Below are 17672 nucleotides of genomic sequence, written 5' to 3'. Positions count from 1 at the left end.
CGGAACCTTTTTTGAAAAGCCAAAGAAACACATCCGGTGCACGCGTGCGTAGAAGTGGAGTTTATTTTCGTCCTGAGCCAGGTGAGTGGAACAGGTGTGGCTTAAAGGTCATTATTTGTGCTTAAGAATGAAGTTTATCCTCGTTTTACCTCCTCAGCAGGTTCACTCCTGAACAAGCTGAGAAACTTTATTTATTTAATATGATTGTATTTAATTCTATAAAGAGTTAGAGAGCAAAAATCATGATTAGGACAAAATTGTATCAATTAACTAAAATCCAAAATCTGATATTGATAATTACTTTAAAGAAAAAAATTTAACAATCAAAAAAAATCATTAGTTGAAATTGTTTGTAATTTAAATAAATATTACAATTAATGTTTAAATACTGATATGAATACTGATATGAGGCATTTTCAGTTATTTAAAATATATATTTATATATATATATATATATATATATACATTTTAGTACATTGATAAAGGTGCAGGATGTTCCATCTTAAATATTTGTTATAAAATATTATATTGTTAATTAGAATTTTTTTTAAGCCAAAATAAAACAGGGCTGGTGCTGGTTTGCAACATTTATCAGATTGATTACACCATTAATCAATAAAGAGCTGGGGTGCAGTGAAGTGACACAGATCCTGTAAGCCTGTCCAGTAATCTCCCTGCTCTCTCTCCTGGATTTCAGTAGCTGGATTAACAGGCTTCAGGCCAGAGCAGCACAGAGAGCAAAGAGACACTCGAAATACAGAAAACACAAACAATACCAGCAGTGAATGTGGAAGAGCTGGAGGCCGGACTTTGTGTGGATTTCGGATGGATCTGCGGGGGGTGGAGAAAGGTCGACAGTCAGGCCTGTTCCTTGGAGGCTCCTCGGCTCCTGCTGGCCTCCTCTATGGCCGTCTGGCTGCCAAATGCTGGAAATGAGCCTCTGTGTTTCTTGTTTCTTCATTTAAATAATTTATTGTAGCTTTTAACAAAGTGTGCTTGTAGCTTTTTCACAATTTACACCACAGTTTTATCAGGAAACAGTCTGTTTGTTGCTGCTGTAGCGTTCTGCACCACAAGGGTAAACATACATATCCTCGTAATGGATCCTGACAGAGAAGAAGCTGAAGTATTTTCGGACCCTGAGGACCCATTTGCTCTAACAGCAGAGGATAAGGAACAGGAGGAGGATGAGGTGGAAGAGGATGATGATGAGGAAGATGCCAGGATCTTCAACGCTTGGATGCAGCGGTACCGGGGAGGGGAACAGCAGAGTAAAGTAGGAGAGGAAGAAGATGAAGATGACGAGTCAGAGGGAGGAAGACTTAAAAGCAGAAGCAGCCCGGAACCTCCGGCTGCGGTAAAGTTGGGCCGCCGAGCATCACTGCCATGTCCGGTAAGAACACCAGTAACTGTACAACTCCAGACCAACTGTAAAGTGCAGTAGTGTGTGGTCAAAAGGAGATAAATTTTGCCAGTAATCAAAGTGACTTCATCCTTCTCTTGGAGGGACCGTGAGTTCACAATAATGTGTTGTAATGGGTTCCGACTATGGATTGGGTGTGAGTTGCTGCCCGAAGTGAAGGAGTTTATATCAGGGTTTGTTTACAAGTCAGGGAAGAGAGGAGCACGTGATTGGCAGTCAGATTGGTGCAGTGTCTGCAGTGAGGTGACACTGTATTTGTCTGTTGCAGTTAAAAAAGAGTTAAAAGAATCAGATCTCACATAGAAGCAGAAGATACGAGTTCCCTGTGATGTCTGTGGTCTCCCTTTGAGACAGGGGATCAGAGCAGAGCTGCTACTCCTGCACACTGAAAGAAGCCAGTTGAGGTAGTTTGGACATCTAGTTATGATGCATCCTGGACGCCTCATAGGTGAGGGGATTCAGGTATTTACAACCAGAAGAAAGAACTAGGACAAGTTGGAGATGGTTTGTCCTCAAGTTGTCTTGGATTTACCTTGCTCCCCCCTCAGAGGTCCTGGAGGAGGTGGCGAGTAGGAGACTGATGGATATCTTGTTTCAAGACTTTATCATCTAGCTCTTTCCTTTTCTCATAACATTGTAGTGAAGGATGATCAGGAGCAAATGGTGCCTGTTTTAATGCAGTTACCATTAAAAACCAGTTGTATCAGTTTATATCAGTCATACTTTCAGTCTTCAGGGTGTTCACAGCTCATGAACACTCTGTCATCCATAAACCAATGTCTTGTTTACTATTTTCTAAGCGTCAGCCTTGCAGTTTGGTTATAGGGGAAGTAAAGACTCCCAGAGGTGCTAATGGAGCTTTTAGGTACATGTTCTTGTTTGTTTTTTGTTAATGGGATAACTGGATCAGTGAGTCTTTTGTTTGTTCAAGACTTTTTTTAACGGCAGAAAAAAATTAGAAACAAAGAAATAAAACTGTGAGAAAGAAGAAAGGCAAATATTTACAGAGAGTAATGAGTTAAATGTTTATTATAAGCAGTCCACTGACATTTCACTTTTTTAAATTATCCTTCAGTTTTGTATAGTGAGTATTGACTTTAATGTGTACTTTTTAACTTTATTAGTCATATTTTTCTCCTTACTTTGCTTTATGATCTTATATACTATATTTGCAGTTCGTATTCAGCATTTTGTGCCTGTAAATTACTTTGAATTGCATTTAGCGTTTATGCTCTCTGCATCAAGTTTGATTGATTAATTGATTGATCTTTTGTCTTCAGTCCACTCTGTCGGCCATGCAGCTGTCTCGTCTCCACTCGTCCACTCAAGCTCCGGTGACGGCGAAGGTTTTGTTGCGTCGCTCTTCCTCCCGCCGCCTTCTTCCATCACCTATGGAGTCCGCTGTGCCCACCTCAGAGCGCAGGCAATCTCTCATAACCACAATCCCCGAGGTTGTGCCACCTGAGAGGCGGGGACAGTTCAGAAGACGTAACGTCATGTCACTGGTGTGTAGACTCACTTCCCGATTTTTATAAGACAAAATTAAATTGTGTTTTTAGGCTCTTTGTAATTTTAATTGTTTGTGTGTTGCAGAGCGATGCTTATAGTGTGTGTCTGATCTGTCATAACGACTTAAATAACGGCGCTGGCGGCACCAGAGAGCTACAGTGCACACACACCTTCCACAAAGAGGTAGCACATACCAGCAACAACATCAACACGTAAACCTTTTCTTGGGTTAAAAGTTGGGCAACCATAGACGGGTCACAAGTAAACTCAGCACAGACAGATGGACCCTGGAGGGTTATAGAGGTCCAATGAAGGCCCTGTCTAAGGTGGATGACACTGAAGAGGTCAAGTAGATGATTGCAGACACTTATACAATGACAGAGTCACTAAAATAGGTTTAAAACAAGTTTGGTTTCCCCCTTTTTAAGATTTTGTAACAAATGAAAGACATGTTAGTCCAGTCTTCCTCTGAGATGTTTTAGGCCATTCATTAGTGAGAAAAAGATGCAACCACTACAAAGACATCTTTTTGACTCAATGGTCTTGTTCCTCTACATGCTGGTGCTCCAGGACTCCATGATGGTAACGTACTCTCTCATGCCTTCTCTCTCCTCAGTGTATCGAGGAGTGGTTGTGGAGGAAACAGTGCTGTCCAACATGTCACGTTCAGGTGTCCATGCCGCAGCCATCTTACTGGAGCTCCAGCAGGGTCATAATCCCCTAACATCACCAAGAAAAACGTCAGTTAAACTGGACTTTATTGGATAACTGCTTTTTTAAAGCCCAGTGAATTTATCATTGTCTTTCAGGATATTATCAGAAGAGGAGCGTGACTTTTGACGCAAAACGTTATTCAATAGATTAAAAGACAAAAAGATTAGCACTCAGTATTTATATAAGGAAACATCCTCTGTCTTTTATTTTTTCTCCATTTTGAGCCACACTGGTTTCAGCAACCAGGTTATCCTGAGAATAAGGGAGTGTATTCCCTGTTTTAACACCCATATCGTCTCAGTGTGATACAAATAAGTCATAGTGGATTAGAAACATATAGTAAAGGACCAACGCTGAAGCTGGAGAACAACCAAAATAACCTCATGTATGTTTTTTTTTCTTTTTGTCTTCTTTTCATGGTAACTTTAACAGTATTTTAATGACTTTAAAATAAAATGTAATTGTGTCCGAGGAGAAAAATATGGTGCAGACATAACAAATTCCCAGTCTTAGAAAAAGTTTGGGTTTTTTATTTCTAAAATTAATTATAGTTTCTTCTGCTAGTCTGTTATGCTCGGTTTTTATTTGTTTTTTTTTCTTGTTCTATATTTTATCATTTAATTTGTCTTTTGGTGTGAATATTCACTAATAATCACTCAGTTATCTCTGTAATCAATTTTGAACGAGCTCTACCAATAAATGAACTGAAGGAAACAGCGCCTCCTTTGTGTGCATTGTGGCCAGGGGCGGTACTGCAGGCGGAAGTGCTGCACCTGTTGATGTGCTCTTCTCTTCGGTGTAACTTCACCGCCCCAAAACACCTGAAACTTCCAGCACTTGGGAAGCTTCTGGAAATTTTAGAAGCGTTTTATCGCCTTTATTGAAGAACAAAAGGAGTTCATGGATAAATTGAAGAAGGTTTTGAGCGGGCAGGATGATGGGAACGCAGATGGGAGCGGCATACTGGAGGTGATGTTGTTTTTAGCCAGTTAGCTGGTTTCGCTAAATTAACCTGTTAAAACGGACGTAGTGCCAGAATCTGCAGATATAACTCAGCCAGGTGTGAACTCACAGACTTCAAAATGGTACTTTTAAATCCAGTGTGACTTGGACCTCCAGGGGAAAACATTATGTGTGATGTTCATCCAGAGTAAACCTTCGTAAAAGCGCTTTTAGAAAGTAACACGCTGCAGAACATGGCTGAAAAGTGAACCGATTTTAAATTTCCTTCAGTGCCCCGGTTATTCTCAGAGAGATATCATTACATGGATGATATATAACGAAGAGGAACCTATAGTGTTTAATTCGGCATACTTGGTGTTATAAGATAAAAACAAATGTTCATGTAAAGTATAGTTAATTCAGGTGAAACTGCTTCTTCTTGCTGTTTAACCTCTGCACAAATCATAAAACTGCACTAGAAGTAAGGCAATAAAGTTAATTTTGATAGTTAATAACTTTGACAGTTGTAACTTAAGGAAGTCAGTGTTTTAATAACTTCCACATTTGAAATACTTAGAGGCTCGCAAATGTGCATTTCGGGGCGGGATTGTGTTTTTATTATCATCAAATTGACATCTGTTGGATAGACTACCACTGCTGTCATGAACCAGGGCTGTCATAATCATTTTAACTGTTAGGCCACATAAGCTCAAATATATACAACAGACCTCCCTCATTAAAGAGTATATGGAAGTTTCTGCTCACGCTCACATGAACCATAACCAGGATTTAAAAAAATGTCTAACCTTAAATTAGAGTAAAACACCTTTCACCGCATCCACCTGACGGCCTGAGAATTAAAACAGCTCAGTTTTCCACACTTATTGAGTCTATTGCCAATATATGCAGCTGTTTAAAGTGTCACATTTTCCCACACCCTCCCCACTTAATCATCTTTTAAATTAATAGTTGAAAGGATTAGTGAAGAGTCACTTTCCCTTTCCAGACTCAGCAAAGGTGGAAAAACTGAGATTTTAAACCCGGGTACTAAAGGTGGGAATCAACAGGAATCCTGCGATACAATATTATTGCAATTTTTTTAAAGATTTGTGATTCGCTGAATAATTAAGTAACAGGTAAAATTTGTCTGTTTTATCCAATAAGGCAATGTTATTTTACCTCAGTTGTTTTTTTTAGTTTTTTTGCTGCTGAATGAGAATGAGATGTGAAGCGTACAGACACTGTCATGAAAGGCTGACATAAATGCTGGAATAAGGGTATTCAGCAATTAACTGTGATGAAACTTCAAAAATCACAAAATCACATATAACTCTTAGAGCTGTGCTCCTTTTGGTGTTTTGAACTTGCCAAACATTTCCATCAAGCATCGCCACAAAGTAGACAAAAGTGCTTTTTATTGAAAAGCTGGAGTGATGAATGAGCGTCCAGTAGGTCGAATTGGACGCTTTGGTGCCGTGTTAGACTCGCCTGCACTAAACAAGTGCTAAAACCGTTTAAATTTGGTTAACTGAAGAAGAGTAAATGTTAGTTGAACAATGTTTCTGAGATATTACACTTTAATGTCACAATAGTAACAGCTGTTATTAGTCTTCATTCACTTTAAAGCTTTTAGTTACTTGCCTTTGACACAAAGAAAAATAACTTAAAGACTCTGAATGTCAATTTCATGAAATCTGAGTCAATATACAATCTTCATTTTAAACTCCTTTAATACTAAAGTCACCACCCAAAAACTAAACATCAATAACAAACATTTAGTCTGTGAGATCATCATGATGCTAATGACGACAAATTCTGTGCAGAGAGCCAATCAGGCATCGACGCTGTCCTGGGGAACACGGGTGAAGGGTTTCCTGATCTGCTTCGTTTTAGGAGTCGTGTGCTCTATCCTGGTGAGTAAATGACACTCCTGGACTGTGTTTACTGTTTCTATGACAAAAGATTTGCTGTGGTGACTTCCTGTTTTCCTTTATCAGGGTACCTGCTTGTTGTGGGTCCCTGGCTTTGGTCTCGCTGTGTTCGCAGTCCTCTACAGTCTGGGAAACATCTGCGCTCTGTCCAGGTAATAAGCAGACCTAACCTGATACTACATTACCCATCATCACTGAGGGCAGGTATTAGGGATGGGTATCGAAAACCGGTTCTTGTTGAGAACCGGTTCCCACTGTTTCAATTCCTTGGAATTGTTTGCCATTTTTGCAAACGATTCCCTTATCGATTCCAGTCGCCCCGAATGACGTCACCAGGTTGCGGAGCGTCATTTACCTGGCAGTAAACATGGCGCGTAAGCGGCTCAAACGCTCAAAACTTTGGTTATACTTTACGAGAACGGATGACAACAGGGCAACTTGCAATACTTGCAAAGTAGATATTTGATTTAAAGGAGGAAACACTACGAATATGCAAAAGCATTTGCTCACAAAACACGCGATAACCTTAAATGAATGTCGTGTTTTTAATTCCGCTCCGGACTCGTGAATCTCAACCCAGCAGCAGCAGTAACGTTTGCACGTCCTCTCCCGTTAATGCGGCAGGTGAATAATCAACTACGTTAGCGCGATCAGCCTTATTACAAAACCTGCCATTACTGTGCGTTTAGGTGACCATGATGAGAGAGACAGACAGACTCTGGTTGGCTCAGATGCTGGCAGTTCTCGCTGCAGTCTACCGTTAGCGTCTCCTTTCAGGCCAGGATAGACGAATGTCACCGAGCAGTGACTAAGTTTGTGGTCAAAGGCTTGCACCCATTTGCCACAGCAGATGATTGTCAGTAAGTGAATGTGTTTAATTGTAGGCAGGGACATTACTGGATATTCTTGTGTAATTGCTACTGAATAATTTATGTTATACTTTGTTATTGCTACAGAAGAATATTTATTTTATTATTTTACATTTACAATTTTTTTTCCTGGGGACCCTGTGACACCCCATTGAAGAGCCGTAGGCTGGATCTCTTAAGATCTCACTGTTGGGTTTGTAAGGCCATGTTACTCCTAAATTTCTATCTTGTTCAAAGAGAAGATATAAAACAAAGTTCTAAGCTAATCGAACTTAATGTTCTCCTTTTTTTAAAAAAAGAATCGATAAGAGAATCGATAAAGAATCGAATCGTTAAACAGAATCGAAAATGGAATCGGAATCGTGAAAATCTTACCAATACCCATCCCTAGCAGGTATTGACTTCAGTGTTTTTATGAAGGGAAACGTCGTCCTCCAGTGGTAGAAATCAGAGCTTTGACTGACGAAATCTTTTTCTTTTTCAGCACCATGTTCCTGATGGGTCCGTGCCGGCAGCTGAAGACCATGTGGGCTAAAGAGCGAGTGCTCGCCACCGTCATCATGCTGGTGAGAACAAATAACTTTTCATTATTGTCTGTAAGTTTCTCAGTCATCCAGATCAAGGTAGTCTAAGGAGCTTGAAAAGAAAGCTACTGGACTCACTTAAGCTTCGTGAAGATTTCACCTCTCATCCAAGAAGTTTCTTCAGCTCTTGGATGAAAGTTGAGACATCTTCACGAAGCTTAAAGAAGTCCAGATTTTTATTATTCTGTCCTCATGTTGATTTAATTAGAGGAATTTCTCAAATGCACAGTGATGGAAGAAACTGAACACACAAACAGCAGGGGTCCAGCTAGGATTGTCACGATGGTAGGATTTCAAGCCCGATACTGATTCTTGGAAAAGTACCTGATTGTTGGCGCTATAGATGAACTGGTCCCCAGTCAGTGCCGAGGTTGTGGGAAGTCCAGTCTAGTTTTTGTTCAGGAGTATTTTAGAACACAGTGAAATTAATCAACAGAACAATCAAAAATAGAGAAATAATATTTAAAATAAACACCATTAAAACAATGATAAATAAAAACCTGACCAGTGTGACTAATGTGACAGGTAAGATAAGTGGTAGAGGGCATGTAAAAACAGGTTTCCTATTTAACAAAATAAATAAAAAATTCTCTCTGTATAACTTTTACATTTCGGTCATTTTTTTATCCACATTTGCATTTACCTTATTTATGTGTCTCTAAGGTTTCTAGTGGGTCTCTAGTGTAGTGGTTTACATATACAGGTAGTTCAATTGTGGGATGAGAGGCATATCCCATAAGGTTTATTCAGTAAATCAAACACGTGGATCTACGTGCTGTGAATCTGGGAGCAGCTTAAAGTAGCTTTCATCTGTTTTTTGTTTTTTGGGGTTTTTTGCATTTGTGTTGCGTTGGCAAATTTAACTGTGGATGAAATCTAGTTTAAAGTGTCTAATCTCTGTATCCAGGTTAAGGCTGAAGATGAAGTTACAGCTCAAGAGGATGAAGATCAATTCAATCTTTTAATCACGGAGTGAATTATTTTCGCTTTGTCAATGTTAATAAAGCTGATTTCTCTCATAATTTGTCCAAGAATGCTCCAAAAACAGAGTTTACAGGAATTTACAGGAAAAGCCACGTGAAATCCTGATGAACGACAGGTAGCTGAAACTCACCTGTAAGCTCCACCTGAGTGAAACTGTCTCTCTCTGCAGGTGTGTCTGGTGCTGACGCTCTGTGCTGCGTTCTGGGTGAGAAACAAACTGCGATGAAACGTTTGGATGCAGCGAGTCGTGTCGTGTTGTGTTGTTTTTGTGTTTGATTCGTGTTGTTGTGTCTCTGCAGTGGAAGAACAACGGCCTGGCTCTGCTCTTCTGTATCCTGCAGTTTCTGGCCTTCACCTGGTAGAAAACACACACACACACACACACACACACACACGTGTTACTGTTTGTTACCTCTCTGACTGCTGCTGCTGTATCCCACAGGTACGGCCTCTCATACATCCCATTCGCCAGGTAAGACAAACACACCTGAACTCACTAGTGTACGTTTCCTCGGGAGATAAAAACATGATGGCGACGGGCGGTTTGGTTTTAGTCTCGCTTGTTCGAAGGCATAAAAAAAGTATTAACCTTTAAAGTGAATAACTTGTACATGTGTGCTGCTGTGAATTTTCTGATTGTAGAAATGTTTCCTAGCAAGTTTTTTACAGTAGCTGACCTTTCTGCGGAAAGATCTTTGATATATATAGCTTTGTTAACGTGATAGGCTTTGATTTGACTGTAATTTCCCATCATAAGCACGAGGTTGGTTAAAAGATAGTTTTAAATTTAACTTTCTGCTCTTACTGAGCATTCAAAGCACCGGACACTTGTATGTTGATAATAGCCATGACAATATTTCAGGTTCAGATTACTTTGTTTGTGCCTGCACATAAACTCTGTCTGCAGTAGGTGAGTCATCCATTTTCAAACGACAGATAAGCATAACATAATGAAGAAGAATGAATAATAAATGATCCACACTCTATCATAAAGTGTATAAAAGCTGTAATTTGTTCCTCTGATTCATGGCTACCGGAACAAAGTTGTTTTTATGCCGTGTTACTTTTGCTTTGAAACTGAAGATGTAGATGGCTCACTTTCAATCTTTCATTTGCACTGGCGCTGGCATGGGAGGTAGAGCTACCACTTGGAAGGTTGGTAGTTCGATTTCTGGCTGCTCCAGTCTGCATGCCAAAGGATCCTTGGGCAAGATACTGTGTATAAATGTGTGTCTGAATGGGTAATTTATACAACTTGTATAAAATAATTTGAATGCTCAAGCAGATTAGAAAAGCGATTTATAAGAACCAGTCCATTTGCCATGCAAACTATGGGCAACTGCAGCAATATGCTAGCAATCAAAGCAACCATATTGAGGTTTTTAATGCCAGGAATGTCTGCATGTTAGACATTTTTCACTGACTGGTCTTCAAGCCTGCTTGGCTGAGGCCTTAGTTTAAAAACTCAAGACCTGCACACAATATTTCTATTCATGTCAAATTATTCTAAAAAATATCTGATTAAAATATGTTGCTGAAGTCAAACACGAACCCCTTTTTCCTCCAACTGTTAGAAAGTTAAGTTCTGTCACAGAGGCAGGATATTACTCTTGTATGTGGTGTATAAGCAAACTGCATGGTGTCAAACACATGTTCAGTTTGCCTGAAAATTCAGGACTTCACCAGTTTTTCAAGGAATTTTGTAAGTGCAGGTCCATGAGATTTGTTTTTTCTCATGGAGCAAAAGACCTTTTCCATAAAGTTCTGATCAACTTTAAAATCCTGATCCAGGGTGAAGCGAGGTTGTTTGCAACCATTTGGTTCTGTATGTCAGGTTCGTATTTAAAATTTCAGTTTTTATGCTTGCTATTAAGTAAATGCAGGTCATATTTATGTGCAGCCTGTACCCTGTTTAAAAACAATGTTTCCTTTCTGTATACTCGACTTAACAGTGGTAATTACCCATGTTTTTTTTGTTAAGCTCGATTTAAACCCACTTGCAATTATCATGTCTCTAACAAAATGCAGCATGGGGCAAATTGAATTAGCAAGGTTAATCCAAACCGTTTCTACAAGCCTCTTTAATGCTTCCCTCCCCTTTACCCTTAAATATGCATTTTGACATCTCAGTATATCTCAAAGATGTGGTTTGATAACTGTTCTGGCTTTTTCCAAACACAGCTTCATAGATAGTTAAGCTTGTCTGTGCATCACTAATGTCTGATGCACACACAGTCATTTTGTTTTGTAAGCAGAGCTGAAATGCGGGGTTATGGCAGAAACTACTTAGTTCAGAAAAGTGCATCAAGGGTTAATTACCCCTATTCAGCCTTTTTAACCATAAGCCTGGTGGCGGGCCATTTTACATAAATAAGTAGTTGTAAGTGGAAACACAGCAAAATAAGATTTTGTAGTCATCTGTAATTTGATCTACAAGGAAGCAAGTGTGGAGGGGAAAAGGTAGTGTCCCCTGGATAGAGCTTTGTGGAACTCCAGATTTGTTTTCACAGCCAGTACCATTCATGTTAGATCATGTTACCATTTCTGTTATAGATAAAAGAAACACTACAGCTATCACTAACACTAATGGAGCCATAAAGTATTCCTGTGTGAAACTCATTCACTCTGTCATTATAACTGCTGACAGAACCTGATCATTTAAGCACTGAAGCAAAAATAAAGTGGGGTTTTTCTGGACTTTTTTCAGCGTAGTTTTGTTCATTTGTATTTATCTGCAATGCTTTTATGTGTAATTTTTTTTCTCCTTCTTTCATTTTCAGAGATGCCATCATAAAATTATTCTCACTATGCATCTAGGAAGCCCCGCCCTCTAGGAACCCCCGCCCTGTTCTCCCACCCCTCTGAGTCACTACCCGTCTGACCAATCAGGACACAAGGACACGTTTATGTTAGGCTTTTGTTAACAGTTTATAATGCAGCTGGAGAGTTCATAGTGCCTGAATTTCTTTAATTGGTTTCTATTTATTTTCAGCAGTAAAGAAACAGTTTATTACAGCATCTAATGCAGCTGTACGCAGATCTAAGTGTTCACTCACTGAACTATTCTCTTAAGTGAATAATTATCAAACTGTTTTGGTAGAGCTGGACGTCTGGGTTTGAGATCAAAATGTGACAGTTTAACTTTGTTTAGCAAATTAGTCAACAGAAATCAATGATTTTAATCATCAGTAAAATATTTGAGTAAATCTTTTTAAGCTGAAATATTAGAAAAATCACCTAAACATGATTAAACTGTGTAAACTTTATTAATCTTTGCTTTTGGGGGGATATTATGTAGATAATCATATTACTAATAATTCAAACAATCAAAACAGGCAGTAAACCCCTTATAAATCTTTTATTCTAATATAGAGTAAAGGACGTATACCAAATGTCTACTGCAGAGGCCAGGGTTTGAGTCTGACCTGCTCTCCTGACAATAAAGACTTGAAGACAAAAATAAATGTTTATTTAAAAAATAAAAACTCAAGAAGAAACACTCAGTATTTTCTTACATGAGTTTAAAATTCAGCGAAGCAGCTGCATTAGTATGTGAGATAAACCAGGTCCCACGTGTTTCTCTTCTCATTTTAATATTGATTTGAAGTGTTACTGATGTTCGCATCTTCCTGTTTTGTTTTTTTGTTTTTTGTCCTAAAATTTCAATTTTCCTGAAGTTGTTATCACAGCACTTTCCAACTCAATATCTGTGGCAAGACGTCATTACATACATTTGAACAAATTAACATTTCAGGTGCAGTATGGGTTTGTTGATTCAGCTCATCTGATTCCCATCTTAAGTTTTCCATTCACAAAAAGACCATTGTGAGATATTTAGTTTGAATTTCTACTGCCAAGTCTCCAGGGGGCGATGCAGATTTGATTTTTTTTTTTTTTTTTTTTTTTTTTTTTTGGGCTTCAGTTGCAAGACAGAAACAAACTCTGGTCTGTGGAGGTTCGTTTCCATAACTGCAAAAAAAACCCCCCAAAAAAATCACAGGCAGCTCTAAGTTATTATTTCAAAATCTAGAATTGCATATTTTTAAATTTCAAATTCTTAATGAGCTGAAATTTTGACTTGCAACTAATTTTTAATTCATTAATAAAGTCTTTTTCAGTGGTGAAAACAAGCTTCCATAGTGGCCACGACTGCATTTAGGAGCATCAAATGTTAGGTACTCATTGCTGCGTTTCCAGCACAGCTGCACATAAACGGATCAGCGTTCTGTCGCCACACGGTGTGCGCTCACTTCTTCTTTTGATCATTTTACTTTTTAAATGGATGTTTTGCCTTAAAAGTCAAAGTGTTTTCTTCTTTACTGTAATTTGTATATTTTATTTTTTGCAGGATTACATGATTTTAATACCAAATCTTGGTCATAGAGTTTCACGTGTTAGAACAAACTTTTTCTCAGGTGAAAAAACCATAATCTCTTTTGTTTCGTCTCACTTTGAACTTGGTTATCTGCTTCTTTTTAAATTGGTTTGCACATTTTTCCTCATCCAAGAGTCAATGTTTTCATATTTATCCTCTAGACTTTATTTAAGGAGCTGCTTTCTTTGTCTGGGCCCGAAGTTCGCAGATATTTAACTGAAACAGTCTATAAACTGCAGTCCAACATTTCATTTTATTTCAGTATGGACGAGTAAACAATGCTTTCATTGAAAAAGAGTTAAAATGACTTAAATCCACTCTCCATTAAGTTTTTCCAGATGTGTTTTAGTTTCATTGAGATTTGGAACAGCTGTTTTTGGGGTTTATCAACCCTTCAGAATTTAGTTTTCCTCATTTGTGTTGCCTTACAGACGGTCATTTAGTCCTTTTAACCACACTACAAAGCTGTGACTGAAATTTAGATGCTGGACGCTGCTTTTAAAACTGGTCATGGATTTCATGGTCCTCTCCTGCTTTCCTTTATTTTCTGTTCCATGACAGCGTCAGACCCTCATAATAAATATGGCTGAAGTTTCAAACAATGACATAGACCTATGTAAAAGTAAAGACTTTGACAGCTATGAATATTTTGTTTTCTAACAATACAGCTGTGGATGTTTCCTCTTCAGGGTTAGTTTGAACTGAATCATGCAGTTCTACTTAAGTAGAGTCCCTGATTAAATATAGGAATAGAGTAGAACAGGTCAGCTTTATTTAACTTGCATTTTCACTTTTAAAGGTTGTGAGGTTAAAATATTTTTAGCCGAAATGTTTTAGTGCAACTTTAAATCTTTTAAAACTGTATTTGTTTTGTCTGTCTGCAGTGTTAAACTGTGAAATTGTTACTGATTTTATTTCAATAAATGCTTCTGTATTTAAGAAACTGCTTACGTGAATATCATTCAGCTCAACACAAAAACTTCCCTTCATGAACTGGCGTGTGTGTGTGTGCGCGTGCGTGGGCGTGTGGGCGTGTGGGCGTGTGCTTTCTCTTTACCTGCCTCCCTGTTTTATGCCAGTTAAGTCTCTAAAGCCTGTAATCTCCACCCTTCACTGCCTGCTGATTAAAACACACACACACTCCCTTTTTAAGGCTCCATGCACTGTCCAGATATCGGATGTCTTTCCAGATGTTCCCCACTTGGATCTGACCTATTCTCCATTACATGCTGCTCTCAACAGCTTCTGGTGTTTTTCTTCAACACTGTCATATGACATTTAAACGTGCGCCAGGGAGGCGATTGGTCCAGTGACGCCTGTTTCGTTTTAGGTGATTAATTGGTTGATTAAATGGACGGCTGATCTCATGTTCAGGAAACTGTTCAGAGAATATTCCCACCCCTTTTTTGTGCATTTCATGATGAATAAATAAAGTTAACGTTCTCTTAATGTAGAACAAATAACTTACTAAAACAACATAGTTCAACAAGTTGTGCTGTATATGTCCAACTTGACTTAAGAGTTTTTGAAAGATGAACGTCGAGTTATGTGGACGTTTACAGTGTTGATTTCCTGTCCATCCGTGCACATTTACCGGTGAAGCATAATTCAGACGTCAGATGACTGAACAACCTCAAATGGCTTCTTTCAACACAAAGGAGTAGCTGCTTTACTACCAGCATTTTTCAATTAATCCTGTGATAAAAGTACCAGCCCTCATAAGTTATTCAGCAGTATTGTTAATGCCAGTTGGCACTGTGCTGACCTCAAAGTTGTTACTACATCGTAAGTGGACTAGTTCTTGTATCTACCTGAGCAAAAAGTGCCTTTAACAACCTCACATTGTCTAATTAACACAAGCACTTTTCCCTATGTCTCAACTATGTTCTATCTAACAATAACAGTCCAATGAACACATCAGGAGCTTTCATGCCACAGCATACTTTGGCTACTAGACTGGAGCAGCCATGACACAAATCATTCATCTGCTAATTATCAAGATCATCAACTAACCAAGTATCAAACCAAAGTTTCACCAATCAGCTGTATTCACTTGTAGAAGCCACAGGTGGTTTAGCTAGCAGCTATCTGAGTCCTTGCTTTCTATTCAACATCCATTGTTAAGGAATTTATGTAAATGTAATGAATGTAAATGAAATCAAGCCAGTAGAAACTTTTTCTTTCTACACAAGCAGAGTACTTGTTTGTTGACTTGACTTGTTAAGAGAACTCCAACTCCAAACAGAAACCAGAGCTTCCAGTATCAGAGCTCACGTTCTGGACATGCAGAGACATCATTTTCATAAAGAGCGATCTGTTTGCAAGGTTCATGGATGGACTTCAGACAGCTTCTAGATAAGTAAGTAGCTACATTTTTTAGTCTGAATATTTTTGTGAGTGAGAGATTTGTGTTTTCCGTAAATGTGCAAAGACACAAAGGCCTATAGGTTGGAAGGTGACTGCCTGGTAACTACCATTGTGTACTGTGTATACCCTGATCGACGGGAAAGTGGTTTTTGGCTGTCGTTAAGTGAAAATGGTTGCAGAAAACGTATATAGACCTTGTGATTGCTTTGGTCACAGTTTGCCACAGTTCCCTGTGGAAGATGCCAATTTGTCTGCAAACACTACCAAACCACAAAGCCATAGATCAAAAACAGAAAGTTTGCTTGTCAAAATAAAAGTTGCCTGTTTTGAATTGTGTTGCTTGTCAGCAGTAAGACAGAGCTTTGAAGATAAACAGTCTCCATTTTCAGTTTGTCACACTTTTTTTTTTTATGTTTTCCTACCGCACGGTTAGTAGTCAGCTGGTGTTTGCAGATAAATCGACATCATCCATGCAAACTGTTTCAACCTCCAGCAACCACTCACTAACCAGTCAGGGAATATGCATGTTTAACTGGGGAATGGTGGTTGCAAGGGGGTCAGCCACTGGTCTCTGACTGAGGCCTTAAATGGAGATGTATGAAAAAAACATGCATATGCCTGCTGTGGTGAGCCCGTGGGGCAACCAGGCAACAGTAACTTTTATTAACACTGTAAATAAGACAAGGCTGAACTTTAGACCGTTGAAAACCCAAACAGCCAAACATTCCTATATGATCAGTACTTGGTGATGGTGGGAAGGCAGAACTCCCTTATAAAAGGAAGAGACCTCCAAGGGAACCAGGCTTAGAGAGGGGAAACCATATAATTTATTCATGCTTGATTTGTTCTCCTCAAACTTCAAACTAGAGTTGCTCTAAATAAAGGTGCTGCTCTCACAGCTTCAACAAACTACAAGGCCAGTGTTTCAGCTTTATTCACTTTCTCCTGCTTTGCTGTTGTTTTCTGCTCTTTCTCATCCACTTCTAGGTGTTTATAAAAATCTTAACATGGAGGTTGGTTGCCATTTTACATTTACGTTCCTGCATTAGTTTGCAGATTAGATTAAAGATTTGTTCTTGTTTTTAGATTCATCATTGTGCTCGTCCCTTTTATGTTTGCTATTTTTTAACACTCCATCTTCCTCACTTTTACTGAAAGCAGTTTTTATAATTCAAAGGACAGTTAAACACTCTGTGGATTAAGTGTGAGTGGCCGAGTGAGGTAAATCGTCCGTGTGTTTGAAAGGAAAAGAGACGGAGAGCGTGTGTGAGTGTGTAACGGGAAGAGAGAGAGAGATGCAGAGCGAGGTGTAGTCAGACTGAAGCCCTCTGATTGTCTGTGATGTGTTCAGTCAGATGCTGAGCGGCTTCACATCACAGTCAAACCTCCATCCTTTCGTCTCCCTGTTCATCGGAAACATCCCGTTAGGATAAATTCAACTGTTCGGCTCGGTGCCCGGTGTCACAGGTAAGTTTATATTCAGCTTTTTATACACCTGTAGTTTCACCTATTATTGACCTACAGAGATGTCCATTATAGTTAAGCTCAAGTAGAAATGTTGTTAGACAATTCCAAGATTTTTGTTCCAGGAATTTCAAGGAATTTCTGGATAAATTTGCAACTGATGGAATTAAAATTTATTAAACAAAAAGTAAGTTTTTACTTTTTGTGTGTTTTTGCACATGGGCAGTAAAATGTGTCAGCTGTCATTCATGTGCTTTTTATTTTAGGATTTTAAATGTATTTGTCATCTGTTTTTTCCCCTTTTTTGTTAACAGTGTTTACTTTGAAATCACCAAGAATTAACAATTCATTATCTGAATGTTACATAATGATTTACATATACATTTAATATATGAAGTAGACTGAATACTTCCTTTCAGTAATAAAAAAATATTTTTAGGAGTTTTTTCATCAAATTTAAATACAGGGATGTGTGTATCATTAAAAAAGTCCGCTTTACACTGGATTATA

At 38.6% G+C, this 17672-nt stretch overlaps 2 protein-coding genes across 2 annotated transcripts; both read left to right on the top strand.

Moving 5' to 3' along the window:
- Positions 1–12: 12 nt before the first annotated feature.
- Positions 13–4086, top strand: LOC146491415 (uncharacterized). Its single transcript, XM_085152858.1, has 5 exons — positions 13–81; positions 698–1393; positions 2704–2928; positions 3017–3115; positions 3549–4086. Exons 2-5 carry the CDS (start codon positions 1100–1102, stop codon positions 3654–3656), a joined length of 726 nt encoding a protein of 241 aa, XP_085008984.1. The 5' UTR covers positions 13–81; positions 698–1099; the 3' UTR covers positions 3657–4086.
- A 119-nt stretch (positions 4087–4205) lies between these two features.
- LOC146491414 (vesicle transport protein SFT2B-like) lies at positions 4206–12847 on the top strand. The gene is made up of 8 exons (XM_085152878.1): positions 4206–4615; positions 6412–6501; positions 6586–6671; positions 7873–7954; positions 9126–9161; positions 9256–9314; positions 9399–9428; positions 11737–12847. The coding sequence occupies exons 1-8, from the start codon at positions 4547–4549 to the stop codon at positions 11771–11773; spliced, it is 489 nt and encodes a 162-aa protein (XP_085009004.1). The 5' UTR covers positions 4206–4546; the 3' UTR covers positions 11774–12847.
- The last annotated feature ends 4825 nt before the right edge of the window (positions 12848–17672 follow it).

Source organism: Neolamprologus multifasciatus, chromosome 23 (assembly GCF_963576455.1).
Source record: "Neolamprologus multifasciatus chromosome 23, fNeoMul1.2, whole genome shotgun sequence".
Taxonomy (NCBI): domain Eukaryota; kingdom Metazoa; phylum Chordata; class Actinopteri; order Cichliformes; family Cichlidae; genus Neolamprologus; species Neolamprologus multifasciatus.
Note: the sequence above shows the minus strand (reverse complement) of the source record. Positions and strands in the feature narration are given on the sequence as shown.

Excerpts from the sequence above, each read along its gene's own strand:
- LOC146491415 (XM_085152858.1), top strand. The coding sequence starts at position 1,100 with ATGGATCCTGACAGAGAAGAAGCTGAAGTATTTTCGGACCCTGAGGAC. Across the intron at positions 2,929-3,016 it reads GACGTAACGTCATGTCACTG|AGCGATGCTTATAGTGTGTG; the intron begins GTGTGTAGACTC and ends TGTGTGTTGCAG. Across the intron at positions 3,116-3,548 it reads CACACACCTTCCACAAAGAG|TGTATCGAGGAGTGGTTGTG; the intron begins GTAGCACATACC and ends CTCTCTCCTCAG.
- LOC146491414 (XM_085152878.1), top strand. The coding sequence starts at position 4,547 with ATGGATAAATTGAAGAAGGTTTTGAGCGGGCAGGATGATGGGAACGCA. Across the intron at positions 4,616-6,411 it reads ATGGGAGCGGCATACTGGAG|AGAGCCAATCAGGCATCGAC; the intron begins GTGATGTTGTTT and ends AATTCTGTGCAG. Across the intron at positions 9,315-9,398 it reads CAGTTTCTGGCCTTCACCTG|GTACGGCCTCTCATACATCC; the intron begins GTAGAAAACACA and ends TGTATCCCACAG.